The sequence below is a fragment of the Cygnus olor genome, chromosome 23 (genome assembly GCF_009769625.2).
Source record: "Cygnus olor isolate bCygOlo1 chromosome 23, bCygOlo1.pri.v2, whole genome shotgun sequence".
Taxonomy (NCBI): domain Eukaryota; kingdom Metazoa; phylum Chordata; class Aves; order Anseriformes; family Anatidae; genus Cygnus; species Cygnus olor.
Genome location: NC_049191.1, coordinates 3,391,749 through 3,418,686, shown reverse-complemented (window position 1 = coordinate 3,418,686; position 26,938 = coordinate 3,391,749). Strand labels below are relative to the sequence as shown.

At 52.2% G+C, this 26,938-nt stretch overlaps 2 protein-coding genes and 1 long non-coding RNA gene across 8 annotated transcripts in view; 1 reads left to right on the top strand and 2 right to left on the bottom strand.

Annotated features, from left to right (window-relative positions):
* Positions 1-1,853: 1,853 nt before the first annotated feature.
* Positions 1,854-4,816, bottom strand: LOC121058897. Its single transcript, XR_005814388.1, has 3 exons — positions 4,085-4,816; positions 3,428-3,521; positions 1,854-2,756 (listed from the first exon to the last, which is right to left on the bottom strand). It is a non-coding gene; the product is annotated as an uncharacterized LOC121058897 (long non-coding RNA).
* A 12,396-nt stretch (positions 4,817-17,212) lies between these two features.
* Positions 17,213-21,860, bottom strand: UTP11 (UTP11 small subunit processome component). Its single transcript, XM_040534879.1, has 8 exons — positions 21,661-21,860; positions 21,498-21,559; positions 20,926-21,028; positions 20,672-20,785; positions 19,864-19,957; positions 19,441-19,571; positions 18,092-18,202; positions 17,213-17,507 (listed from the first exon to the last, which is right to left on the bottom strand). Exons 1-8 carry the CDS (start codon positions 21,721-21,723, stop codon positions 17,424-17,426), a joined length of 762 nt encoding a protein of 253 aa, XP_040390813.1. The 5' UTR covers positions 21,724-21,860; the 3' UTR covers positions 17,213-17,423.
* A 496-nt stretch (positions 21,861-22,356) lies between these two features.
* Positions 22,357-26,938, top strand: part of FHL3 (four and a half LIM domains 3) — a 28,395-nt gene continuing 23,813 nt past the window's right edge. For 2 of the 6 annotated variants that reach the window (XM_040534864.1, XM_040534863.1), the window contains exon 1: positions 23,077-23,093. The gene's annotated coding sequence lies outside the window, so the exon portion shown is untranslated. Of the gene's footprint in view, positions 22,529-23,076; positions 23,094-24,317; positions 25,023-26,938 lie in introns of those variants that run through there. The other 4 variants (XM_040534871.1, XM_040534869.1, XM_040534878.1 and 1 more) reach the window with 3 other exon arrangements.

Sequence of the window (26,938 nt, the reverse complement as noted above, 5' to 3'; positions counted from 1 at the left end):
CTGCTGGGGACGGGCACAGGTCAGCAGCACCGTGGGGAGCGTGCGGGATCGATACCCGGAGTGTTTGATATTCTGCTTAGTGGAACACTTGTTATGTCTTTAATTACTATTTCTAAAAGCACCACGGGATGGAAAGCAAAAGCCAGAAATAAATAGCGAGGGGTGATCAATTGGGCATGAAACCCTTGTTATTGATCACCTTTAACCTCTGCTTAAACTAATGACAGAGCTACCATTTAACTGTCCCCAGGCACAAAGCACATCAATTGCACGAGTGCCACATAAATCACGGTGGGTTGCTGCGCTCTGGGGAGGGCGAGGGGCCCCTCCGGGCTGCGGGGCCCCGGCCGGTGCTGCTGCAGCACCCTGGCTTGGCTCCCCTGGGACGCTGCTGCTCCCCGAGCAGTGCTCCCCCAAATGGGCTCCCACTAGCCGAGCCCCAGCTCCCTGGATGGGGCTGCAGGCTCTGCAGGGTTTGCCCTGCCTGCCTCTTTACTCAAAGGAAAAAAATCATTTTTTTTAGTTTAAATAAAATGATTTATGCTATTAGAGATCCCATTGATGCTGCTGCCCTCCGGTGCGTCAGGGCCAGGGATGGTTACGAAGCACGGTGGGTTTGCAGGAGGAAGGACAGCCGGGACCCAGGTGAGACAAAGATCTGAGCAAGGTTTTGAAGCAGTTGAGGCCAAGTGGCATGGGCTGGATGCGGTGAGGATCGTCTGTGCCCATACACCTTAGGTTGCTTCTCCTGAATCACCAGCTGGGCTGGAATCGCCCTTTCTGTTTCGTATAGGGGGAAGAAAAAAAAAAAAATGTGCGATTGGCAGCGTAGTGAAGTCAGTGCAGCCCTTCCAGCTAATAACAATAATATTCATTAACATTCAGTCTACAGATTACCCCTTGAAACCCCAGCCTGGAGACCTGCCGGTTTTCAGCACAGAGCGATGTTGCGGGGCCGTTTCCCCCACAGCAGCATTTCCACGGCTGTGCCCGACCCACGGCACCGCGGGGCTGGGGCATCGCCGTAAGGGGCGGGTGGCTGCAGCCTGCCTTTGGGAGGAAATCTTTCCATTTCATTAAAAGAGGATGGCTGTTGCTCTGTGACTCCAGCTCCCCAAATTTGGCGAGCTTTTCCTTGATGGTCCCCGTTTTTAGTCTTGGTGACAGCAGCAGGCTTTCTCCGCAGAAGGTAGGCAGCATTCAGATGCCTTCCAAAAAGAATGTTTTTTCCCCAGAAACCACGTAGTGAGCACTCACTCACCGGGTGGGGAACGAGCTCAGAAATTTGGAAGAGTCTCACTAAGCCACGTGTCAGCGTGTGCATCCCTCTGTGAGCTCTTGGGGCTGTTCCTGTCCCTATGGGGCAAGGGGAAGGTCCCTTCTCGGCCGCTGTGCAGCAGGGTGCTGAGCACCTGGGCTGCCTGCGGCCAGCATCGCCATCCACATCCCTGCACAAATCCCCCATGACACCCTGGATTAAAACAGGCTTTGCCTTCACGCTGCCATTTGGAAAGGCTTCTCCTGAAACCTTAAAAATCGTTTGGGTGCCCTCATCCATCAGCTATTGGAAACGCTATTGATAATGCAATCATTCCTCCTCTGGTCCCTCGGTTTCCCTTTCTCTCTGCTGCAGATGCTGTAATTTGTCACTGCTGCCCCCCCCCCGGAGTGCTGAGAGGCTGGGATCTGCCTGGGCGCAGCACGGGAGCATCACAAAGGTGGCACAGGGAGGGCTCCTGCAGCCCTCAGCAGCGGGGGCACAGCGGGAGTCGGCCCTGGGGGGAGCAGCTGGGGATGGGGGGGATGTGGTGGAGCCCCAGGTGGGATGCTCGGGCTGCTCTGTGCCGGGGGGACCCTGCTCTGGGTGTCCAGGTTTGGGTCTCCAAAGTGCCTGGCCCAACAAAACGTTCCTGATCCAGCATGAAGTGCCTGGCCCAATGCTGTCCCCGTGTCCTGGTGTGGGTTTGGGCAACCACAGCAGAGCTGACCCCAGGGCTGGGGACCAGCAGTTGCTGCCTTGTGCCAGGCACGATGAGCACAGCACCCCGCAGCCCCCCGAGCTCGCTGTCCCTTCACCAGGATCACCTCCAGCCCGGCGAGCATCGCGCCTCCTCAGCCTCCTGCGCGGGACCTGAGGCTGCAGAGCCCTCGCTCTCTGCTCGCGCTTTCCTTTCCGCCTCCCACCCGTGCTGCTGGCAGGGGGGGCGCGGAGCTGTCACCATCCTGGGGGGCAGCCAGGCCCCTGCGGGGCTCGCTCCAGGTCCCCAGAGCATCGCCGCCGCTGCTGCCGCTCTAATCATTGCAGCCAGCGCTGAGCCACGCAACGCTGCTGCTCCTTTTACGGCCAAGGAAGGTGTAATTAGCTTTAAGCCGGTAATTAGCTTTCACTGTCTAGGGGGTTTCTGCCAGGGCCGGGTGTCTCAGCGCGGGTGCAGCGGACACAGGGGGCAGCAGCTGGGGGGCTGCGGGGCCGCGGGACCTCACGCAGCCGCTCGGTGCACAACAAAAATCTTCCTGCGTGGCCGCGCGGCAGGGCTGAGCTCCCCGCTGACGGCAGCTGCGCAGGGAGCTTGGCAGGGATTTGCATAGATGAAATGATTTCTCCTGCCATTCATTCAGCCTTTCTGTCCGCCGGCTTTCCCCGCTCCTCCGCGGAATCTGGGCTCCACACAGGGCGCATTCAGCTCGCCGCCGCGCCTCGCTCCGCACAGATGTCCCCCAGCAATGCCATGAATCGGTGCTCTATAGTCACGGAGCTGTTTGGGAAAACATTTCGGATAACTGTCCTACGCGTTGGGGTGACTGAATTAATGGCATTTGAATGGTCAAAAAGATAGTGTGAACTGGAAACAATGCTGCCCCTGTCGCGGGCAGCAGGAGAATTCCAGCTGGTATTTTCATTGTTAATGAGCGAACCCGGGGCGCTGGGTGGCCCCGCTACCTTGAAAGGGGCCGGAGAAATGCACAAGCCAGCCGTCACTTCCCCTGCTGAACTTTCCAAATGCCAGGAGAGGAATGTGTTTCGGGCCGTGCGTTGCAGCCACACCAGCACCGCACTGTGCCTCTGCCCCGGAGGGTGATGGTGGCAGCCCAGCAGGGCGCTTGTGCCCTGCGATGCTCCCGAGGACACCCACGGAGGTGGGAGCAAGCACCTCATTGTTTCCCAATACACCCCGCAAACCCCCTTGTGCAGGATGGTGCCAGCACCAGGATGTCCCCGGGGCGGACAGTGTGTCCCCTGCGGCGATGGCACTGGGGACAGCGCGTGGCGGTCAGGAGAGCTTTGTCGCGTCTGGGCTTGGCAGAGCACAGAGATCCCGGCCATACATCACGGGGAAGAACGTGCGCTTGGGTAACACATTAGAATAATACATTATTAGAGCACTGTTGCCATGGTGATGTATTAGGGCAATATATCATTAGGTACCTTCCATCGATGATGTATGGCTCCAAACATGGCTCCTGCCGGCACAGGGGCCACGGGGGAAGTCTTGGCTTTCTGCAGGAACTCCACCTCTTCCCTAAGGAAAAAAAAAAAAAAAAAAATCCCAAGTAGTGGCTCTGTTAAGGGGATGCTGGGTGGGGGCTGGCCTGGGGCACCCCTTCCTCTCCCCAGGTCCCATACGGCAAGGTTCATGCTGAGCTGAGCTTCTTGCTGTGCTCAGCACCCTCGGGCTCTCTCTTGACGCACAGGCACCACTGGGTGAGCAGCGCCCTGATGGGCCGGGGCTCTCCCTGGGTGCAGGATGGGTGCAAACAGTCTCTGGCTCATGAGTTCAGGGCCCAAGGGATGCGAGCTGTGCGGGTGCTGCACTGATGCCCTTCCTCTCAGCTGGGGAAGCCTGGCACGGCCCCAAGGAGCGGAGCCCAGAGCATGGCGTCCCCAGATCTTGGGCACCCCCTGTCTCCATGGGGCTGCACCGTGCTCAGCCCAGCACGTGAAACAAATTTCTTCAGTGCTGAAGAGTTCAGAAAGCAGAGCAGGAAAGCAGGCTGCTCTAGCTGCGAAGTACGCAGCGTGCCTTAGTTATGATTTGATTTTAATTGGTGGAGAAGAAAGTAGCAGAGTTAATAAAGTACGCACCTCCTTTTGCGGAGGTGCCAGCACCGAAAGCTTGAAAAACGCAATGGAAAAGACAAGTGCAAGGTGAGCAAAGGCTGGGTAGTGGTGGGGTAAGCAGTGTCAGGAGAGGAGCCTGGTGGCGTCCCGCTGCCAGGCTCACTGCGTGCACAGGACCTGGCGTTTGCACCAGCAGAGCCACACTTTGCAGAGCACGAGCTGTCACTCGGCGTGGCAACGCCCCAGCGCTGCATCCCGACGCTCTGGGACGCCAGCAGCACCCAGGGACTTTTTCCCCATGCTTGGAAGGACCTCAAGCACCTACCCCTTCCCTTGCAGGGCTGGTTGTGGTGGGACTGATCCTGCATCGCCCCGCTCCAGCACTGCCAGGGGATGCAACCACTCGCACGCAGCTCGTGCTGGGGCTGAAGGTCTGCCGGGCGCCGTGCCCGGCCGCGGGGGCTCGTGGTCAGACCACTTCAGAGCCGGCTGCCCCCACACGGCCCCGCAGATGCACACTTCCTTCCCTTGAACTCTCCGTGGGAGCGCAGCCCGCCCACCGAGGGCAAAGGGGGCAAGAATAAGAGGTTGTTTGTGCAGCCTTCGAGGATGATAAATAATATTCCCCTGGAGCTGCCCTGCTGCTGGTTCCTGTTCCTAATAACGATGCAGGAGGCACTCTAAGGGAGCAAGGCTGCGTCTGCCCTTGGTGCCAATGCTTTTAAGGGTTCAACGTGCTGCCCTGCTCCCAGGCACCATCTGTGACGCTCCAAGCCAGGGCTGCTTTTAGCTTCTCAATCAATCGGATTCAATTAAGAGAGAACGTGAGCTTTGGGCAGGAGAGTGCTTGCTTAGCCCTTAATCAGCAACTCCTGCCCAGGTGGGGCCGGGTGCTTCGCCGCCCAGCACCTGTGCAGTTGTGGTGCAGACGTGCTCCAGCTGGGAGAGCCCTGGCCTGCAGCCTCCTGCCCTGGTTGCCCCACCGATGGCGGCACCATGGCATGTCACAGGCTCAGCTGCTCTTTCCCCTGAGGACAACCAGAGCTGGGCCCCGAGGTGAGCCCCGTGCCATCGGGGTGCAGCCGGGCAGAGCGGAGCAGCGGTGCCGTGCCCAGGCTGGCGATGCTCAGCGCTGCCTGCAAAGCCAGCGCTGCCTCGGGAAGCAGGGGTAGGGTTATTTAAAGCGCTCTCTTTTTCACCCTGTCCCTGGTGCTGTGTTTCGCTGGGAGACGCTGCCAGCAGCCACCCCGACACATCTGGGAGCGAGCGTGTCCGAGAGGCCGTGGGCAGCTCGGGTGAGCAGAGCCGGCTCCGTGACTGCGGGATGCGCAGTGCTGCGAGGGATTTCAGCCATCAATAAACATCAGTGTCAAAAAGGACAGGGAAAGGTTATTTATCAGAAAGCAGGCCAAGGAGCAGGGATGCAGCAGGGGTGACGTGGGCTCCGGCCACCCTGCCGGGGCCGTGCCCAGTGGCCACTCAGGGGGTCAGAGCCGCCCAGCTGATGGCTGTGGCTCGCCCAGGGCCAGGCTGTTTGCTGCTGCCACCAGCCAGGACAGCAGCCCAACATTTCTCGTGCTTCCTCCGGAGTAATTAGGATGCTGGAGGAGTGACAGTCTCCTTGGAGCAAGCCAGGCTGGGGGGACTGAGGTTTCAGAGCGAGCTCTGCAGCCCCACAGCACTCTCCCGGCTGCTGGGCTTGGGGAGCTGCTGTTTCTGTCGCCAGGACGCTGCAGCAAACTGGGGGTTGGGGTGTGCGTGAACTTATTTAACATGATGGAGGCTTGAGAGAAGGGGGTTCGGCCCAGCTGGTGGTGGGGAAGGGCTCAGGAGCCCTGGTGCTGCAGACCTTGCCTGGGGAGCAGCGCAGGGGATGAGTGCAGGGTGCTGGTGGTGCTCCTGGTGCTGGTCCCTGCAGGAGCATGCGTTGCACCGAGGTCTCAGAGATGCAGTGAGCAAACCCCTGGCACAGCAGGAAGGCTCTGCATCCTCCAAACTTGTCCTGATGCCACAATTCAGGCCAGCAGAGCTAGAGGTAAATGTATGGCCCCAGCGTGATCCCCCTGCGCCGCCCTACATCACCGTCCTCTGATTAGAGCCTCGGAACAAACCTGCTAATGCCTTTCCCAAGCTCTCGCCCCCACACTTTTGCCGTATAAATCACTGTAATTAAAGTGTTTGGAAAATGCTCCGGGAGCCCAGACAAGCATCCCCACATGCTCCACACCCAGCTCGCCAAGCCCGACTTCCTGCTGCACCCACCCCGCGGCCCCGGGCGCTGCATCCTTCCCTCCCCAACGCCCGGCGGGACCGAGAGGGGACAGTTCCCAGGCTGGGCTCGCCCGGCTCCCAGCCTGTCCTCACGCCCCATGCCCTGGGGCAGCCGGGACACTGGGGCACGGCCACAGCTCCCCAGCTTCAGGCACGGGTCCCAGCCCATCCCGAACCGAGGCGCGAGGAGCCTGCAGGGTTTTGGCCCCTGGGCTTAGCTCACAGCACGAGGGTCCCCGGGGAGCTGTGCGAGTTGCTACCTGCGGGAGGAAAGTCATTGCTCAAGCCATGGGCAGCAACGTCCATGAAATGTTAATTTTTAGCAGCAAGCCCCTGGAGGGAAGATCAAAGTGAGCGCGTGAGGAGGAAGAGGCAAAGGGAGGATGAGGAGCAGCCCGCGTGGAGATGAGCGCTGCTGGGGTGGGCTCAGCACGGCGCTCAGCCATGTGTGGGTGCTCAGCCCTGGGAAAGGGGCTCACAGGGAGCCCTGGGAAGCAGTGTGGGCACGTAGGGGGGCACTTTGCTGGCCCTGGCTTGGTGGCAGCAAAGGACCCCAACCCTCGGGCAGAGCACGGTGCCCTGTACACTTGCTGAGGCCACCTGCAGTGGCTGGGGTTTGCAAAGCCCTTTTCTTCTCTCTCTCTGGACCAGGAATAGCTGCAGCTCCTGCTCTCAGCTCCGCAGGACTCATCGCTGCCCGGTGGCCCTGTCCCCAGACCCCCAGCCTCCCACAGGTGCTCCCAGCCCCTATGTCCCCAGCTGCCCCGGTGGGTCCCTGCCCGCAGGCTCTCCTCCAGCTGCTCTCACTTGGCTCCACTGCGCCCATGCCAGGAACCTTTGAGTCACCCGGACTTTCCTGTTCTGTTCCCAAGGGCCCCGCTGCCAGCGCTGCCACCTGGGAGGATGCCACAGCAGGTCCCAGGGGATGCTGCGAGCCCCTGCCCGCACCGAGGGCTGCCTTCTGCTGCTGCTTTCCCCTCCCCAGCAGAAAGGGCTCCGCAGCCCTGCTCTCCGCGCAGGCAGAGCTCAGCCTCTGCTTGTGCTCAGCGTGTGTTTTTCACCTTTTAATGAAAGCAGCCCAACCGTCTGAAGTTGCCTCTCGACTCTTCGCCGGGGCTCGGGCTGCCAAGAAATGGTTGACGCATTTAATGGAGGCAGTGGGTGCAGAGGAATTTGGCAGCAGCCCAGCCTCGTGATACACAACGGACACTGCCAATCCCGCTCAGGTTTTCGGAGCGCCCGCTCTCTCGGAACAGGCTGTCCTGAGCACGCCGGTGGCTCTGCTTGTAGCTGGGGAGCAGCCCCGGCAGTGGGGCAGGGGCTCGTCCCCGGGGACATGGGTTAGCTGTGCAGAGGGGAAGGTTTGGGGAGGCAGAGCTTTGTAGGGGCTGCGGTGCTGAGCACAGACTGAGGAAGCCAATGCTCTACCTGTGCCCTTCTGTGCTTTTTCACCACTGCTCTGCGATGTCAGAAATCTTGTGTGGCCACGTGTGATGGATCCCCGCGTGGTTTTGCACACGTGTGCTTGTGCATTAACATGTTTTTTTTGGTGTTTTCTCTTTTTTTTTTTAATTATTTTTTATTTTTTTTTCTTTCACTTCCTGGTGAGAAGCCCCCTGCCCAACACAGACCAGTCTGGGAGCAGCCCGCACAGGCTGCGCCCAGCACCCATCCCCTGCCTGCACGCTCCTAAACACACGTGTGTGCACATACGGGTACGAGTGCAGGTGTTCACCCTGCACCCCAAGTAATTGGGCAGCTGGGATGCGTGGTGTGACACTCGCATGCCGTGCACGTGGCGGTGCCACCAGCTCATTAGGGGGCAGTAAATGGCAGTCGGTCCTTGCGGCAGGCAGGTTCCCCGCAGTAAGGGAACACCAAAACGCCGTGGTTTAGGCTTTTAGGATGTGACGGCAGATATTTCCCCAGCCTTCCAGGCAGGTATCGGAGGGTGACCCTGAGCCACGAGCAGAGCCAGGACCAAAGCCGCTTCTCAGCGCCTGGCCACAGGATCTGCCCCTGGCTCAGCTTCGTCCAGCGAGGCACCACACAGCCGGGGCTGGTGTTGCTGAAACATCCCTGCAGCAGAGGATATTTCCAGGGATATTTCCCTGGGGTGCTCAGAGGGGCACCCCCGGCACCCTTCTCGGCTGCACCTAGTGAGCAACTTGGAGGAGCAGGCGGGATAATGGGTTTCCTCTGCATTCGCTGTGTACGTTGCTCATCCCCTGGAGCTTCCCATCTCCTACAGATATAAAGGGCAATTTGTGAGGCTTACACAGGCTTATTAAAATATCATTGTGAAAGGGTGACATAAGTACCTGCGCAGGAAATAATAGAAAAGATTTGTTACATTAAGCAGAGACTTACGAGTCGCGTTTCCTCTTCCTTGGGCCTCCTTCCCACCGGAGTACAACAGTCATTTATTATCACGTGTGGAAAAAAAAAAATAAAAAAAACAAAAAAAAAAAACAAAACAAAAAAAAAAACTTGGCTCTTTGGAGGCTGTGCTGGTCTCTCGCCGCATCTGACGGGCGATTTGACGCAGGCAGGCTGGCGAGGAGAGCATGCCTGGTGCTCGGGTGCCCGGCACATTCCTTCAAATAATGCCAAATGAGCAGCATTCCCCTGAAAGCGGCACGGCCTGAACCTCGTTTGTGTGGCCATGGCAAGTGTGGGCTGGAATACAGCTCGGGCTATTATCATGTAATGAACACAACAATTACTCTGTAAGGGGGAGAAGGGGTTAGGGCCAGATAGGGCCTTAAGAATAAAGGCTTGTTTGGGGGAATTATTCGCTGGGTCCCTGCTGTAGGTGGACGGCAGCAGATTAGAAGGAAACATTATCTCTCAGGGCAAGTTCAGAAGGACAAATGAAGCCAAACTGGCACGGGCTGAGAGTCTCAATACATTATTCTCTCTGCTCTACAAATCTGGGAGAACAAAGTACTCAGTGTAAATGCTCACCAGGGCCTTTTCTTCCCCTGCAGGACCACAAAAGTTCAGCATGAGACGAAGGGCCACGTGTTGGCTATTAGTCCACTACAAAGAGCGTTTGAGGCTAGAATTTAGAGTCTCATAAAAACATTATTGTCTGCATCCTGGGACATTTGTTTGCTGGGGCAACACAGGACTGAAAAAATGTGACCCCCCGTGCAGCTGTGCGCCTCACCGCGCCTGTCACACGCTGGCCCACCTAAGGGCCACCTCGGGCCACCTGCCCCCTGCGGAAGCCCCCAGGTCCCTTCCGCAGCACCATGGGGACCTCTGCAGCCATCCCACCTGGCCAGGGGCTCTGCGACCACCTGGACCTCTCCTCTTCATCGAGCAGCCCTGTGGCACTGCGAGGGAGCAGGGAGCTCTGCCTTGCCCACAGCAGGCAGGCAGAGCAAGCCCATCTCCTGCCGTGGGGCCCTGTCCTGTTGTCTCCAAAAGTGAGGATCGATTTTTGCCCCAGTGAGCTTGGGTTTTGGTGGGATGGGACGTTGTACCTCACCCGGAGGCTTTTTGTGCTGGGGAGTGGTTCCCTGAAGTCTCCATCCACCGCGCCTGGCTGTGCCCTGCTCACGCGGCTCTGTGGTTGAAGTGCTCACCAGATTAGAGGCGAGGAAGGAGATTGTGCCCAAGTGAAAATGCCAAGCACCGGAGAGGCCTTTCCTTTCTCCACCCTGGAGGTCATGGTTGTGCTGGTGGCATCGTTCCCTCGGCACTTCTCCCCCAGCGTTGCAGCCCAGGGAGGTGAAAGTCCTGCCAAGGCTGCTGGCCTCAGCTTTGCTCCCTGGGTGAAGCTCAGCTGATCGCAGCATCCTGGCGATCAGCGGGCAGGATCTGGCCATCCCTCCTGGACTCATGGTCTGGAATCAGCGAAGGTATGGATGAGCATTTGCAAATACATTGATGACACTTCTGGGCTGCGAGCTGCTGGCTGCCCTCCTGGTTTAGTGCCACTTAGAAAGCATCCATACGATCTCAGCGTGGTTATGGCCAGGGCCAGGCTTTATAAGGTGCTTTGGAATCTGTGGGCCAGTTTTCAGAAGCAGCCTGCATTCAGATTGTCTTCCAGCTAGCCAGACTATCAGCTTTGGGCTGAGCCACTATTGGGGGAAGGTTTTAAGGAGCATCTCTCCGCTGCAGCAGGAGATGGGGGCTCAGCAAGGCTGCCCCAGGACAGTGCCATGGGATGCAGAAGTGACCCAGAGCCTTCTGCATCCCCCCAGATCTTTCCACCTGGCCTTCCAGAGCAGCCTGTGCACGGCAGCCACCGCTTCCCCCGACTGCGCTGCGAGAAGGAGCGCCGGCTTCTTCAAGGCAGCAGAGAGTGGAATATATTATCTGTTCACAAAGTCAGTGTAAATATTAAAAAGCCTGAGAGGGGAAATGTCTCTGATGATGTCTACCCAGGCAAGCGGGTAAAAAAATCCATCTAAAGGCTCTGTTGAGGGCTATGGCCAAAATGCAGAGGCAAGCAAGGCTTTGAACTTGTTCAAAGCCCCAGGTCAGCAGACTTCGTGGGGCTGCCATGGGAAGCTGCTGCCCACCTCTCCTCGGAGCCGGCGAAAAGGTCACTGCGGCAAATCCACAATTTAAACAAAAGAAAGCAAATCCCAGAGAGAGCCATCTGAAAATGAAAGGCGTCAAACATGAAGATAGATGTGGCACGGTGGGGTGGCAGGGGACAGGGGGGAGCGCAGGAACCTCGTCCCTGCTGTCCCAGGAGGACATTGGTTGGGCTGAGGGAGGCGTCTGTGGGGGGGCTTGGGGAGCTTGTCCGGGGGTCTCCCGGGCTGGGTCGGGGAGAAGGACACGGAGGAGATATTTTGATTGATAAAGGCAAGCAAAACAGTCCATGGTGTTATGTAATGCAGCGCTGTTGAAACTGTGCAGGAAAACCGCCGCGCGCCAATAAATCAGGCGGCGGCCACGGAGGAGCAGATGTGAATCACACCTTGCTTCATATGCCCCGCAGTGTTTTCACTTATTGTTCCAGTTTTAAAGATTAATGGCACTCAGAGATGAGTATTATCTATGCTTCCATTTCATCCTCGTTATCAGAAGGGCTCCTTTCAGCATAATTAGCGTGGATCAAATTTTCCAAGTGGCTCGGCAGCCTCGGAGGGACGGCCTGCTGCTGCCACGGGGCGTGCTGACCCCAGGATCCCGCAGCACCCTGACCCCACACTGGGGACGTGGGTGCTAGGGGCACCCATGGAGTTCAGCCCCCACCTCGCTGCCTGTCCCGCAGGGGCAGAGGGGCTCTGGCTCAGCAGCGATGCCCAGGAACACGACAGGTGCTGCATGCACCAGGGACAAGGACAGGCAGGGTGCCCCCACCAGGACACACATCCCACATCTCTGTCTTCAAACAGGAGGAGAAAGGGAGCTCGCAGACCTCCTGGGAGGAGCAGCGCCAGGTGCTGGCACTTACCAGCCCCAGCAGCCCAATCAGCCAGGGCAGCAGAAGCTTTAAAGCCCCTGCCCTGGGTGCTAGGATCAGGTAAGGTGTAGGGGAGAGTTTTTTTTTGTTTGTTTTGTTTTGGTTTTTTTTTTTTTTTGGGTGTTGCTTGAGGTCTGGGTGCTGGTGCTCTGCAGAGGATTTGGGTATGGGGTTGCTGGGTGCCTGGTGTAATGGTGCTGGGTCCCTTGTGCCGGGAGCCCAGCCTGGTGGCGGGGATGGGAATCCTGCTGGCATCTCCCACCTGCCTTATCTAGGGCTGTGGTTAGGGGTTAGTGCACCCCGAGGGGCTGCCTGCAGCGTGCTGGAGGCCAGGGGGAGCTGGGGGTGCTAGGGTAGGGCTCCCTCGGCTGCAGAGGCCCGGGGAGCACTGTGCAGAGCTCCCTGCTCCCTGCGATCAAGCTGTGATCGTTTCTATCATGAAGATAAACTGGCCATTGTTGCCAAAAATAAATGTTAGTGTTCCAAATCCACACTTCAATAGCACCAGCTCATTAGAGATGCATATCATTTGGCTCCAGTCCCACACCTTCCAGCTCGTTATAAATATGCAGTTGCTGCTGGCTCTACCCCAATCATCTCTGCAATCAGAGCTTTTAATTAGGTTAATTAAATTGTATCAAACCTCGCAGGGACGCAGTTCACTGATGCTGATGAGGCAGCCAAAACAGACCTTAACTCTAGCTCTAATGAAGGCCCTGCTGCCTGCTGCAGCTAATGACAATGCATAATAAATTAGAGCTTCCCTAGAAAGGTGCATCAGGGCTTGTGCTTTGGTAAATGATGATCTATATGCACTAACTTACTATTTCAGTCTTTAGGTCTGCCAAGCCAGGGATGTCCTGGGAATATGTTCTCACTAAATAATGGGCTCCTTCCTGCTCAGAGCAGTGCTGCTCACCTGGCTTCTCTCGAGGCTCTGAAAGCTCCTGGTACGTAACTGTAGAGAAGGCAAAGCAAATATTTGCTGTTTTTACCTTGGAAGCACTTGGCCTGTTCTTATGCTGGGCTTCTCCCAGCAGAGGCAGCAGGTTTGTATTTAGGTGAACCCCTCTGTAATTGAACTCGGGGAGGGATGCGGGGGCTGCGTGCAGGTACTGGGGCAATGCCTCAACCAGGCAGGTATGACCCGGGTGGGCAAGGAGCCTCTGGAAAGGAGAGGTTTTGGCCAGCTGTGTGGAGCAGCAATTAGTCCTTCCTGATTTACATCCTGTTCTTCCCACTCCCTGCTGTGAAGCTGCTCCTGCTGGGCGAGGAGCTCCTCCACCTTCTTTTCCTCGGTGCCCTTGGGCCAGTCACCTCAGCTGAACCTCACCGTGGGACAGCAGAACCTGGTGGCAGTTGGGGCAGCCGGTCCTGCCAGCTGGGGATGCCCACGTCCCCACGCCTGGAGCACCATCCTGCAACAGCAGCACCTGGATGGGGCGTGGGGCCAAGCAGCTTCGAAGTGTGGGAGCTTCGAGGGACCTCATCCTGCCTGGTGGCTGGGTGCAAGGTGGGTGATGCTGCGCGGGATGCGCCGGTTGGTGTGGATGGTGGGGTGGTGGGATGGGAGCCTCCTTGCTGGGAGCTCAGAGCAGGGTCCTGGGGTCTGAGCATCCCTCTGGATGCTGCAGAACACCACTGCTGTCACAGAGCCATCAGCAGCCCCACGGGCACATCGGCTGCTGGCTCTGCTGCTGTGAAAAGGGTGAGACCCCACCATGCTGCTCCCCAGTCTGCTCCAGGCCCCAAAATTGGGACCTCTGGGAAACAAACCTTGAAGCTGAAGGGCTGCTGATAGGCCTCCTGCTAGTAATATACTGTTACAGTTGCTTAGAGATAATCCTACAAGCATTTTAATGTAGCCTGCTATTAACTTTTATAGACAGTCATTATCAATTGAGTTCTTCAGCATGAACAAGGAATTACACAAAATTATTATACGGCACAATATTATCCTGAGTCACCTGGAACCTGGGCTATGAATCTGTGGGGTATTTTGATATCTGTATCTTGCAAGCTGCAGGGAATCTCCTTGCTAAAGAACCTGTTGGTTTGGCCTTTGATACTATAATTACCGCAAGCAGAAAATAGCTGCGGGCTGTCCTGGTCATTCCCCACTGGGGCCCCGCTAGAGGATGGTGGGAACCTATGGGGTTCTTCAGGTCTCATGTTGTGGCCACGTGGGCAGAGGATTTGGGCCAGGTGTTGGGTTTGGGCCAGGTACCAGCTCTTCCCAGTCACTTGCAGAAGCATTTTAGTGCTTTAGGAGGACCAAGCTGAGGGCTTTGGGTGTCATCAGGAGCGAGGTCCTGGTGGGTGACCTGTAGGGCAGGGCTCGCTCCCCGGGGCGAGCTGCTGGGCCTGTGGCTGACCCAAGCAGTTGTGTCCCATAGCCCTCATCACGAATGATGTTCTTGCTTATCCAGAGGCTTTTCCAGAACTCTGAGAAAACATAATTTCCAACCCAAATTTATTCCTGGGCAGTTCCTACACACTTGTGTTGGTGACAGGTCTTCTCACTGCCATACGCGTGTTCATGCTGTTTGCTTCTTAAGGCACACGTATTGCCTTTATCCTGCTTGGCTGAAAGAGCCAAGACCTACTCCTGTTTGTAAGGCATACCCACTGCCCCTCTGCATCCTAGCAGCTCTTTCATCTGGCCCAGTGTGAATTAATCTTGCTGTAGTCTGGACAGCCTGCATACTGTGACCCAGATGAAGTTTCACGATAGGCCTGTAAGATGTTTCTAGTATTGCCTGCCTGATACGTGGACTTATTTTTTTCTCTGGCAGCCTGAAAAAAAAGGTCTTGGCACCAAAAGATGGCATTTAATCTGTGATGCCATTTTCAGCAGTAACTGTCTGAATGTTTCTCTGGACACTGAGCTACAGCACTGCTGTGAAACACAAAGACAGGCGTTGGATGTCTGTCATTATAAGAGAACTTTGGGTTTGCTCTTTGTTTATTTTTTTGGTGGGAAAAGATGATGGCAGGCTTTGTGGGGCAGTAGGTGTGGGTCAGACCTATCTGTTGAGGTGGAAGCTCTCTGGTCAGCATCCACAAAGTCCTGCAGGCAGTCAGTGATGTGTTCATACACAGGAGCCAGCATCTCCTTTCAGCCTGTGACCACAAAATGATGAGCTGCTCTGCTGGTGGCTGGGTTTGTACCTAGACTTTTGGAGTCAGGGTCCAGCAAGAAGCCTGTTGAGATGTAACAGTGCTGGAGTCTCTTTTTAAGACATTCATAGTTTCCCAGGGAAAAGGAACTCAGAACAGGCACCAATTTTTCTCTGTAAATCCTGCAGAGACCATGAAGTTATTGCATCTTTACCAAAAGCTTGCAACTCCTGTGTGCTGGCAGGCAGAGGAGGACTCACTCCAGAACCAGCGGTATGGCACTCACCCTAGGATTTGCCATGGTGAGGACTGCTCAAAGCCTCACAGCTACCTGATACATCCCATAATATCTCACCCCTTTACTGGGAAGCGATGGCTCTCTTCCAGGGATTAGGTCATTTGTGCCCATTGCAACACTTGGTCTACCGAGGGGATCAGAGCGCAGCAGGCGCTTGGAGCACCAGGGCATCAGCTGTTCCTCTTCCCCTTGCTGCTTTTCAGCTCCTGCCTGGCAGCAATTCCTTCAGTGTCTTCCCATGGAATTGGTATTTGCCTTTCCCATCCCAACTCTCTCGATGTAGGTAAAAATAATCAGGGATAAGGATCAAATGCTTCATCACTTAAATCGCAAAGATTTTACTTCAAAGACCCCCAGCCAGTGTACTGGGGACCTTGGTGTAAATTTTCAAAACAACTAAAAGTCCCAAAACCATAGGTGAGCTTTATTTTATTTTTTTTTTAATCTACCGTGCTTTTCATTCCTCTTGCTTTTTGTATTCCTCTGAATATTGGCAACTTAAATTTTCAAGGTCAAGAAATTATGCTTATAAAATCTTCAGGTTTACTGAAAAATAATCATGAAAGAAACTAAGCCTGCTCTTCTGTTAGCTGCTCTATGTAGCCTTGGAGTCTAGAAACCTTAAAATAACGAAACCCGGCTATTCTTTTGCCAGCAGCAGCAGCAGGAACAAGGTGTTTCCCTTAACTCCGGAGCGGGTCTCGCAGCTCCGGGCGGGCACCTGCTGGAGCAGGCACCGGTGGCCGGGGGGAGCCCGGCCCCTGCCGCGGGGCGCTGCTGCCCTCTGCCGGGCTCCCCCTGCTTCCCTTCGCTTTCTCCCCCAACGACGGGACGTAATTTTCAAAGGGGAAAAAAAAAAAAAAGCTCTGCAGCTCTCCTACGGGCGCGATTTCTTATGAGGGAGGGAAAGGAGAAACTTTTTTTTTTTGGCGTAGCGTTTGTTGTTTTTTTTTTTCCTGCTCGATGCTAGACGTGTTATGGTGTTATCAGTGAAACTTCATGTTCCGTATGGAAATGCCCTAGCTGCTTTTAAGAGCAAAGCGTAGCCCTCCCCAGAATGCTTCCCTGGGGAAAAAAAGTATTACCCCACACTTCTCGCTAGCTTTGGAATCTTTGCAATGGCAGCAACAACATCTGCTGCTGCCACACCGAAGCTGTATTTCAGCACCTAAAAACTAGACATGGTTAGCTAAGGGAAGATTGGAGAACTCCTGAATGGGAAGGGCTTGAGAAGAACTTTTTTTCTGACCATCTTGCATGGGCATGTGCTTATTATTGGCAGCTGTACTACAAGTGAGAGAGATAAGAAAAGGAATGTTTACGCCCAGGCTCTCTTAACTTGCCTGAACTGCTCCAGGACACTCAAGGCTGTGTCTTCATTGTTCTCAGCTGAACCCCCCCCTTCTAACTACCAGCACTGCAATAAGTGTAACATAAACAGGACAAACTTTTGTCCTACATTCGGCTCTTGTACTGTCTCCGTACATGTACATCTCAGTATTGCCACTCTGTTCAGACTTAGTAGTCACACTTGAAATCTGGCGGTGTGTGGGCACTGCCCTCTTGCAAGGTACAGGAAAAAATAATCACAGCTATTTTCTTTTCTGTACGGCGCAAGAAGCAATTCCCTGCTTCTAGCATAATTCCAGAAGTCTTTGGCTAATAATGGTGCCTAAATTTAGCAACGCCCCCTTAGCAATGCCTTTCACCTCCTAGGTGAAATACTTTGTGTAGATAGATAAAGCAAAACAGAAATCAAAGCAGGATGTGGGGCAAAAATAGCGATTAGAAAGATAATTTAACTTTAACCTGCTTGAAAAGATAGCTTTGAAAAAAAAAGCTGTTCTGAAATCTTGTGGTTTTGGCCGTGTCATGGTCCACTGGCCCAAGATGTGGAAATAACAGATCCTGGAACGCCGTTTCTGTTCATGTGCAGCCCATCTCCCACTCTTCATTTCGACCTTGACTTTTCAAAGATTGTTTATGGTATGTATTACTAGAACAGTTAGGCACCTCTTGTGGCTTCCCATTGTAAATACCAAGAGAACAAACTCTTTGATTTATTAATCAATTAATTAGATAAAATATATTTATGGCTACTGCAGGCCCACAGTAATTTATTTTAACAAAGCACTAGGCTGCAATGAAAACCAAACTGATACTGGCAGTATATCAGTACTTCTTCTTACGGAGAATCCTCTTTCTAACCAGAGACTGGGTGTCATTTTTCAAGGAAATGGTTAACGTTTCCGCTGATATTTGAATTTGTAAATAGCTGGACTATTCGTTGTCTCTTTCTTCACCTTTACTTTCTGAGTTTTGTCCTGGAAGAAAAAACAAAAATTACTCGATCCGCTGTCACGTAAGAAGGGAAAAAAAAAATCCTAAAGTCCCTGTCTGGGATTGACAAGTCATTAGTGAAAAATGGTCACTTCCCACTGTTTAGGTGGGAATTATATTTCCATCTGTTCTTTCTGCCTTTAGTCTGTCAGGCACAATCTGTTTTGTTCACAAGCACCAGTGAACAGCAAGCCCCACTGAGACAAATAATTTTTTTGGTCACTGGGTTTTTAAGATCTTGTAACCTAGAGAACTGCTTCCTTCCCTCTGCTACTTTTTAATACTTGAGAGGTGACAACAAGAAGAGTATTTTAGAAGAGACTGTACATCATTTCAAGAGTTGAATCTTTTTTCTTGCTGATGCGATAGAGCTGGACTAGCAAATACATTAGACATGTCACAACCGGAATGCTTCATTGAATCATTTCCTTGCTTTCTCCATGATAAAAGAAGATTGCTTATTTTTAGGAGTTACCTAGAAGTATCGGTATAAATGAAAGAAACTCAGGTATAGAGTTAGACCTAGCGACTTTAACAAAAGATCCAAAGAACCAGTTAAATCCCTCACCAAAAGATCTTTACGAGTCTGGATTTTCTGCGCAATAACGAACATGCTCTTTTCTCGCTCAATGCGCTGCTTCAGGAGGTCATACTGATTCTTCCTTTGCTGGTCTAATTTCTGGAGAAGAAAAAGAAGCATTTTTAAGAGAGAGGAACAAGACGCTACAGTCTACAGCTGACCTATTCTGAGACCTCACAAACATTTTTTACATTTCAGCCATATAAAACAATTCTGCTTTAGTTCTGTGGTTGGATTTCAGCAAACTGCATAACATCTTGATTCTCATACTAGATGTTTTCTAGTTAGGACTTTGTTCTTCATACTTTTTTTAATCTCCTAAGTCCAAGCTAAAGAAAAAAGCAAGCAAAGAAACCCCACCACACATCTTCTAACTTAGCTGCGGAACCTCATTTGGTAAGCAGCTGGAATTTCAGTTTCATAACTCCTCTTAATTTCAATGTTGAGTGCAAGACAGCATTTAACTCCATAAGGAAAAGCCACAAATGTTTACTCAGTGGAAAAAAAAGACCAGAGACCAATTCCTGAAGTGCTTAGAAACTGCACAGAGGCCTCCCAAAATGCAGCTTGTTTGATCATGTTTACCTACTAAGAGCTGATGGTTTTCCCAGCATAAAAATGGTATTATTGCAGGTGTGATTTAAGTAATTAAATTAAGGAGAACAGATCCCAACATGCTTACAATATGACTCAGACATTTAGAAGAGAAAACTTGTCAGCCTACAACTCGTCCAACTGCTTTACTAACAAGCCAAACCAAGAAAGTTGGCAAAATGGAAGGGACCACAGGGTGTTTATCTGACATCTGATTCAGAAAACAACAGGTTACAAATTTACCAATCGGCAGTTTAAGACAAGTTTATTTTTACCTTACACATACTGACTTCAGCTTACAGAACTGCCCAATATCTAAACTAATTAAGATGTATTTACAGTGTTAAAGCCAAGCTTAGCTACTTCTAGGACAGAAGTGCTGTGATATTAAAACATTAGAACCAAAGCTGATTGTGTAAGCAGGAGGTAGGAAACTACCTCAAGTATATACCACGCTGTTCTGGCCCAAACTTCACAACTCTTGACTTATAATCCACAGTGAGCTGGGATTCAACTGAACAAGTTCTCCATATTGGTCCAGGAGAAGATTCGACTGCAGTCTCCAGGTTCTTCATGGTTAAGTGATGTCCACTACAGCCTTGTTTCACCAATAAAAAATGGTGAAAGACAACAATTTTTTTTCTCTTGCACAGTGGTCCAAAGAATCCTTCTTAGTGCTTGTTGTATATATAAAAAAGTACATTAAGATGACAACAATACAAATAGTGGGTAGTACAAACTACCTTTAAATGGACAGGATCAGTAGCTCCTTTCAGTGTCTCTTTCTGCAATGTTGCAATGGTTGGTCGGTTGTAGACTCTATCTACTAGCTCTGGAACAGTATTCAGATGAGTTGCAATATCAAACTCTTCAACTATAAATCAAAAAAAAAAATAGGAATAAACTCAGACTTCTTGGACTGATGCTCAGCAAACCTTCCCAGCATGTAGTTTATGTACAGTCAGCAGCAGAGAGCCCCAGAAACATCGCTCCTGCAGAACTGAGGTCTTCTCTAGACATCAAAACAATTTACAGCGCACCTGAAATATTATTCCTGAAATAAAATCTTTTATAATAACAGCATAAAGAAAGAACATTACTGCTTTATACTTTTTACACAACCTGAAACAAAAAAAAAAATCCAATAAAACCTATTTAAATCTTACCTTCTTTTTTAGTATCAAAAAAGAACACGTGCTTGTTGGGCTGCTTCCCCTCAGCATCCAGCAGATGGAGCTCGGACTTCAGCCTTTCAATTTTCTGCAGGAAAGAAAAGGTAACCTCAGTTTTGCCAAACATTTGTAACAAGGTGAATGTCGTCTCCTTGAAGTGAATTCCTGTTTGCTTCTCAAGTTTACAAGCATCTGAATACTCTAATACTCTTTTAAAAAAAATTAAATGCATCTGGCTTATATACATGTCCTCTTTTCAAGTCAAGGTAATTTCCGATATTACCCAACCAAATATGTACAAACCAATTTTCAAAACAACAATAAGTTATCTGTATGGCAGACAAAATTGAAAGTATTTCAATTCAAGAATTACCTTGAAATTATTAGCAAAGATAAGAAGGAATATTCCAAGCTGACTTTAATTCTTTACTTGCAGTGATAGTGTATGGATCAACATTACAGCATGAAACAGAAGTCAGATTTCTCCTGATTCTGCCTACCTGCTTCAGCAACAATAATCCTCAGCTCTATATAGATGAGAAGCAAGGCACATGTTTAGTGTCTGAAATTTACATTAAAAATGCCATGTTTTATAATAACATACAGTATAGTTTTTAGTAGTTTTCTGTAGGTTCTATACACTGAGCACTGACATTTCCATCTATCGTTTCCAGTATTACATAAAACAGATTTCTCTGAATATAAACACAATATCCATCACCATCAGCAACCCTTCCCTAAAGGAGAAAAAAAAAAAAAAACAATTCTGGGCAAAATGGAAACTGAAAAAGTGAAGTATTACCTTGGCTTCTGCCACTCTCTTCATTTCTACATACTTAAGATCCTGTGTCCTCATCAGTTTTGCCTGTTCAGGAGTCACTTCATCCTTTGGCTGTCTAATTACATGAACTCCATCCTAAAAACAGATGGAACACAGCACTTAAACTTCCATGGCACCAAGGTAAGTCTGCTATTTTGTTTACTAATTCATAAATTAAAAAACATAACTTGTTACTTGGAGCTGCAGTGTAATCCCACCTGAAGGTAGTTTCTTACCTTGAGCCGTGTGTTTATCATCTTAAAATAAAACTCATCGGGATTCTTGTCCAGAGCTTTCTTCTGAAGTGCTCTGAGGGCATTTTGCTTCTTGTGATAGTCACTGGAAAAAAATAAGAGCAGTTCAGCATTTCTCCGTGTCCACATTCCCTGAGGTGATGCTGAGTCCCTCAGACCGATGCTCAGCACCGTGATATGACAGCCAAGGCTCCCTGTACCAAGCTGGACACCAACAATCAACTTCAGCCTCATAACTTATTCCTCAACAAAGCTGGAAATGAACAGTGTTGAACAGCAAGTGCTGGAGGAATAACAAGCACATGCTGCCCAACTGTCCAGCTTAGCCCTCCTGGACCTTCTGCGGGGTCAGCCATTAAATAGAGAAGACAACGCTTGTAATTCTTTTATCATCTGCAGGGATAACGGCGTGAGGCCTTTCCACACATCTCACCGCCTGTAGGGGGGGGGGCTCGGGACAGGGCCAGGCACGGCCATGGTGCAGCCCTCAGGGAGCTCCTACCCTGGGGGGCTCCCTTTCTCTGGAGGCTCCCTCCCGGCTCTCCCCGACTCACTCCGCTCGCAGCTTGTAGTCCTTCTTCTTCTCCAACAGCCCCAGCTTCTTCCGAGAGGCGGGCTGCGGGGAAAAGCGGGACAGGAGATGAAGGGGCCGCCGGCAGCGAAGCCCGAGGGCCCGCACCGGAGCCCCGCGGCCCGCAGCGGGGAGATGGCGCTCACCTGGGCCCGCTCGCGGTGCTGCCGCTGCCCGGACTTGGCGGCTTTCCTGAAGGAGGCCGACATGGCGGAGAAGGGACGGGGACGGTACCGGGAACCCGCTGGTGGCGGCGGCGGCGGCGGCCGCGTGAAGAGCCGGAGCCGGAGCGGGCGGGGCAGGGCCTAGGCCGCAGGCTCCACGCGTCACGTAATGGCGGCCGGTGGCGCCGTCTCCATGGTGACAGCGGCGCCCGCCCGGGCCCCGCGGCCTCCTCTGGTGCGGGCCCAGCCCGGTCCCGGGGCTCGTTTAGTGCCCCCCCCCCCGGGACTCCTCGCCCTCGGGCTGTGATGGCCGCAGCCCCCCCGGTTCTAACTCCCCGCTGCCGGGGCATGGAGCTTTACTCCCCCCACACACTCCCCCCTTTCCCCGCCGCCGCCATCCCCGGTGCCCTGCAGGCGATCGGTGCCACAGGGGCGACGCCGGTGGAGGGGCCGAGCCGGGGTCCGGGGGGCTCCGCGTGGCATCCCCCCGGTGCTGGGACCTCCCGGCAGCGCCGTGCTCCCCCCGCCCTCCGCCTCCCCGGGGGGGCTCCCACGGGTGCCGCGGGGCGCACCCGTGGCTGATCCCTGCCGGTTTCAACTGGGGGCAGGGCGGCTCCGTGCCGCCGAGCCCACCGCCCCCTGCACGGCTCGGCACGGCTCGGCACGGCTCACCGCCCCTCGGCTCCGCTCCGCCCCGAGCCGGGCGGGGCAGTGCCGGGCTCCGCCGCCGGCTGGGGAGCAGTGCCGAGCCGTGCCGAGCCATACGGAGCCGTGCCGAGCCGAGCCGAGCCGTGCCCAGCCTGCCCATCGCCGGGGCGAGCAGCGAGCGCGGCCCCGGGGCGCCGAGCAGGTGGGGAGAACCGGGCCGGGGGGGGCTCCGAGGGGGTACGGGCAGCCCCGGGGCACCGGGGGAGGGCTGGGGGGAAAACGGGGACCGAGCATCCCCGCGGGACTCCGGCTGGGTTTGCCCCTGCCCGAGGTGGATCCTGCTCGGAGATGTTCACCGGGTTTGCTCGAGGAAGCACAGCGAATGCCGTTTTCTAAAAGAAAAGAAAGAAAAAAAAAATCTTTCTGCCGTGCCTCTTTCCCAGACTGTAAAGCTGCAGTGCTTAAGCTGTGTTTTATTAAAGCTCTGAAACTTTACCCGACCAATAAACTCTGAAGTAAAGTTAAACCAAATGCTCAAGCTTAGCGCAGAGAAACGTTCAGCATGCCCTAACGGGTTGCTATGTGTCCAGGGAGTCCCAGGGTAGGTATGGGGTAAGGCTTCTCCAGCCTTTGCTTTTTTCTTCTTAAACAAAAGCTCAAATGTCACAGCTGGCATCTTGTGGCTTTGAAAAAATAGCTCAGCATCGCTGCAAAATGTGTTTTACTGAATGCAGTTTGGTTTCAGATGGCTATATGCTCTCTTGCAGGTAAGGTTTTCTCTTTTGGTTTCGAGCTCTGTAGGTATTTTGCACCTGCGGTTACATTAATTGCTTTGTCTCTTTCACGAGAACGCATGGAAATGCTGGAGGTACTTTACAGTTAGGTTAAAGCGTGTTGGGAGGAATTACTCTGCGCTGACTCAAAGCTGAAATAGATGGCACATGCTGGTGGTTACTTATCTCCATAGCGCAGGCATTGATACTGAGATCTCTCTACTTGGATTTGAATTTAATACGTTCACTGTTTCTCTGTTTTGAAAATCGTAAAGAAATGTTTCCAAATCAGAAAACCTGTCATAGGAGCATGGGGAAGGCCGCTCTGGACCAGACCTTAGGTCTGATGAACTGGTGGCAGCACAGGCCACCCATGGACAGTTTAGGAGAAGTTGGGGTAAGATAGCTTTTACAGGTACTTCTCTGACCCCTCTACCAGGTGGTAGAAATCTGTAGCTCTCCCAGCTGCCATGAATGTGTGATAGTCTACTGATCCTTTACTGTTCACTTTTGAGAAGAATTTTCTTGGATATTTCCTCGGGAGTCTCTAGAATTTAAAAATCTGCCTCTGAAACAAGTAATATTTTTATGTTGCTCACAAAGGCATTGAAACTGCCTCATTTCCCCAGTTTGCTTTATCAGAATGTGGTTTTACTTCCTGATGGGCAGGCCATCAGCGGGATGGCAGAAAAGGGGAAGTCTGCCATTTCTCCTGTCTTATTTTTGTGCCATTTTTTCCCCTTCTCCTAGGATGGAGACCGCAGGGTTTCCTCCTTCTCTTGCTAGCTTCTTCCTTAGAAGTTTTAATAGGCACAGAGTCGTAAACGTTACTTTAATTCTTACCCAGCTAGGACTGTAATTTTATATACTTTTAAGGCTGGTGACATAGCCTTGCCACAACTGAAGGCAGGGTGGTGCTCGGAAATATCCTGCTATGGAATTTGGGATGCCCTGTGAACAGTTCCCTGGCCCCAGCTGCTGGGGCACCACTGTTGCTCCATTCTGGATGTTTTTGAGGTGCCTCTCGATGGAAAACCTGGGCACCTCCCCTGCCTTGAAATAGCACCCGGAGAGCTGAGCAGTGACTTGTGCGCTGAGGATCAGGCTGGTTCCTTGGTCTTGGGGAGGATGGGAGGTCACTGCTGTTCCCTCTGTAGGATTTGCAGCCATCTGCAGCACGTCTGCTGTCAGCTCGGCTTCCTGTTTACACTGCAGTTCGTTTTAGAACAGGCTCTGAAGCAGCCATGCTGGCTGAGGACACAGCCGGCAGCTGGAGGGCTCAGCTCTCCCAGGTCCTCGTGGGGAAGGAAGGCAGGAGTCTCCTTCCTGGCCCATGTCATTGCAGTTGCCCTGCTCACACACACTTTTTTTTTTTTTTCCCTGTAGAGTAACAGCCTTGTGTGGCTGTAGACAGTGTTCAACGGGCAATAGATTTCTGAGGGGAACAAGCTCAGTGATGTTCTCATAGGTTTTGGACCTGGCAGCTTCAAGACAGAAGTGAACCCTTAAATGATGGAGTTAGGAAAATCTCCTCAGTGGGCAAGTTACTGGAATTCCCAGTGCACCACTTTCGGGAGCACTTGGTTCAGTTCACAGCCAGGACTCACGCTATTGCTTGTGCTATGAGGCGAGATGCTTTCTGCTGAGTTCCCAGTTGTAGCTCAGCTGATGCCGTTACGTGGCCTGCTGTTTTTTGCAGTACCAGCAGGAAAATGGAATAAATTGGTTATTCTTAGTGCTCAAGTCGTTCCTGCTCCCCTCTCCCCAGAAGAGGACTTTTACAGTAATCACAGCAGTGATGCACAAGGTTTTCATGGTGGCCTGCTGGGGTTCTTGCTCGTGTCTGCGGGATTTTTGCTGTGCTGAGCTTGCATGAGGTCATGCTTGAAGAACCCTAATTGCATCAGGAGCCTCAGGAGAGACGTGAGTGTAAACCTTTTTGCCTCTGCCTCACCTTTCATGTCAGAAAGTTTCCATAGACAAACATATATATTTACAGAAAACCAGGGACTGACTGGCTGCCTGGTCTGAATAGAAGCCAAACTTCTTAACTGGACAAACAGTTTCATAATTTCTGGTAATTGCTCATATAAGGAAGCCACTTCTCCGGTGTTTGGTATCCCTGGTCGACATCCACTGCTGTGCCCACTATCGAGCACCCAGCATGGTCGAGCAAGAAAGCAGTTTGGGTGGCACTGGCTCTTGTGCTCAGCTTTCCAGCCAAGAGTACGAGCTGCTACCCACAGCTTGTGTTCCCCTCATTCCTTACAGGGCTTTGAGTATTTCTGCTGATGTCAGTGTGATTTTGAGGCCCAAACTGGAAAAATGAAGAGAGAACTTAATGTTTTGCCTGTTGAAGTCATCAGAACAAATGTAAAAGAAAAGACAGAAAGAACAGCGATAACAATAGCTACCAGCTGCAGCCAGGAAAGGGAAAAGACCGATTGTTAGGGGGCAGAGGAACTTTACCAGTATTTAATCTTCAGATTACTGCCAAGAGTTTAGGATTCCTTTTAAAGGACAGGACATTCAAATGCAAGGGCTGAGAGTTTGCAAGCAAAGGGGTTCAGCTGCACGAGCTTTGCTGGTTCCAACAGGACCTGTGTGCTGCAGCCACATTTGGCAACTCTGCAGCATGCTCTGTCCTGTAGTTTAATAGAGAAGAGGTGGCATTTCTCGTAATGACTAATGTGAAGTTACTAGACTTTGTCCATGAAGAAGGAGTGTGTCTTTAGCTACTGTTGGAAAGAAAAATGTGCCATTCTGGGGAGATGCAGCTGCTGAGAAAAGTCCTTGCTCTTTGTTTTTTCTCTTCCTTCCGTTTTGCACTGGTTTTGCCAGGTGTAAAATGCGATTGTCAGCAGTTTACAGGGAGGGGGAGTGTCAGTTTTCCTGTCGAAGAAAATATCAAGGGTCTGATTGTGAAAGGAAAGGGGAAACTGAAGAATGCCACATGGCTTCCACCTTCCTGTATTTCATCCTAGCAGAATTGCCTCTGCCGAGTGACTCACTTGGTGTCTGTTGGTGTTTGCTAAATGGAGAACAGTCTTAACCAGTGATTCTGCCCTTACTCAACAAGAGCCTGCTGAGATGATAGTGTTACTCTGGGAGGAAACAGAAAGACATGACTGTTAGGTTTAAGCTAATTGTGTTAAAACTCTTAATCAAGAGTTATTTAGAAATGATTTAACACAGAATCCAAGTAGCAATGCAATAAAGATCTTGAATTTTATGTTCCTGTGGTTAGTGCAATCTCACTTTGACTTTATTTGGCCTGGGTTAATCTGACTGTTAACTGGTATCATTTCTGATATGGCTCTGAATATATTACTGTAGATGGTTCCAGGTTTGCAAATTACAGAGTTCTCGTATGTAAAGTATTATGAACTTCTCAAATACAAATTCAAAAAAGTCTTAAATCAGCACCATGGATAAATATTAACTCTAGCCCCTTCTGATTGGAATCATCGCTGGACAGAAGTTGGGTGATGTTTGTGCCCAGCCTGCCCAGTGCCGGTTCTGCTCAGGAACATAAATCAGCTCCTAGCACCATCCTGGTGGCCGATGCCAAGGACATAATCTTAACAGCTTCCTAACTGAGTTTTGAACATCTAAGCTGTAAGCCAGAGGAATGTGCTGTATCCAACCTGGAGCTGTTGGCAGCCCCTGTAGTCATAAATCCAGCGAGTGGAGAAGCTGGTGCAGGTGACTGGGCAGCTGGAGCCATACTCTGCTCTCGGAGGGGAAAGGGACCTCTGAATAGCTAAGGAAAAGCTCAGTGTTGATGGAATGGCCACAGATCTGCTTCCCTAGTGCTTCCTTCACCACATGTTACACTT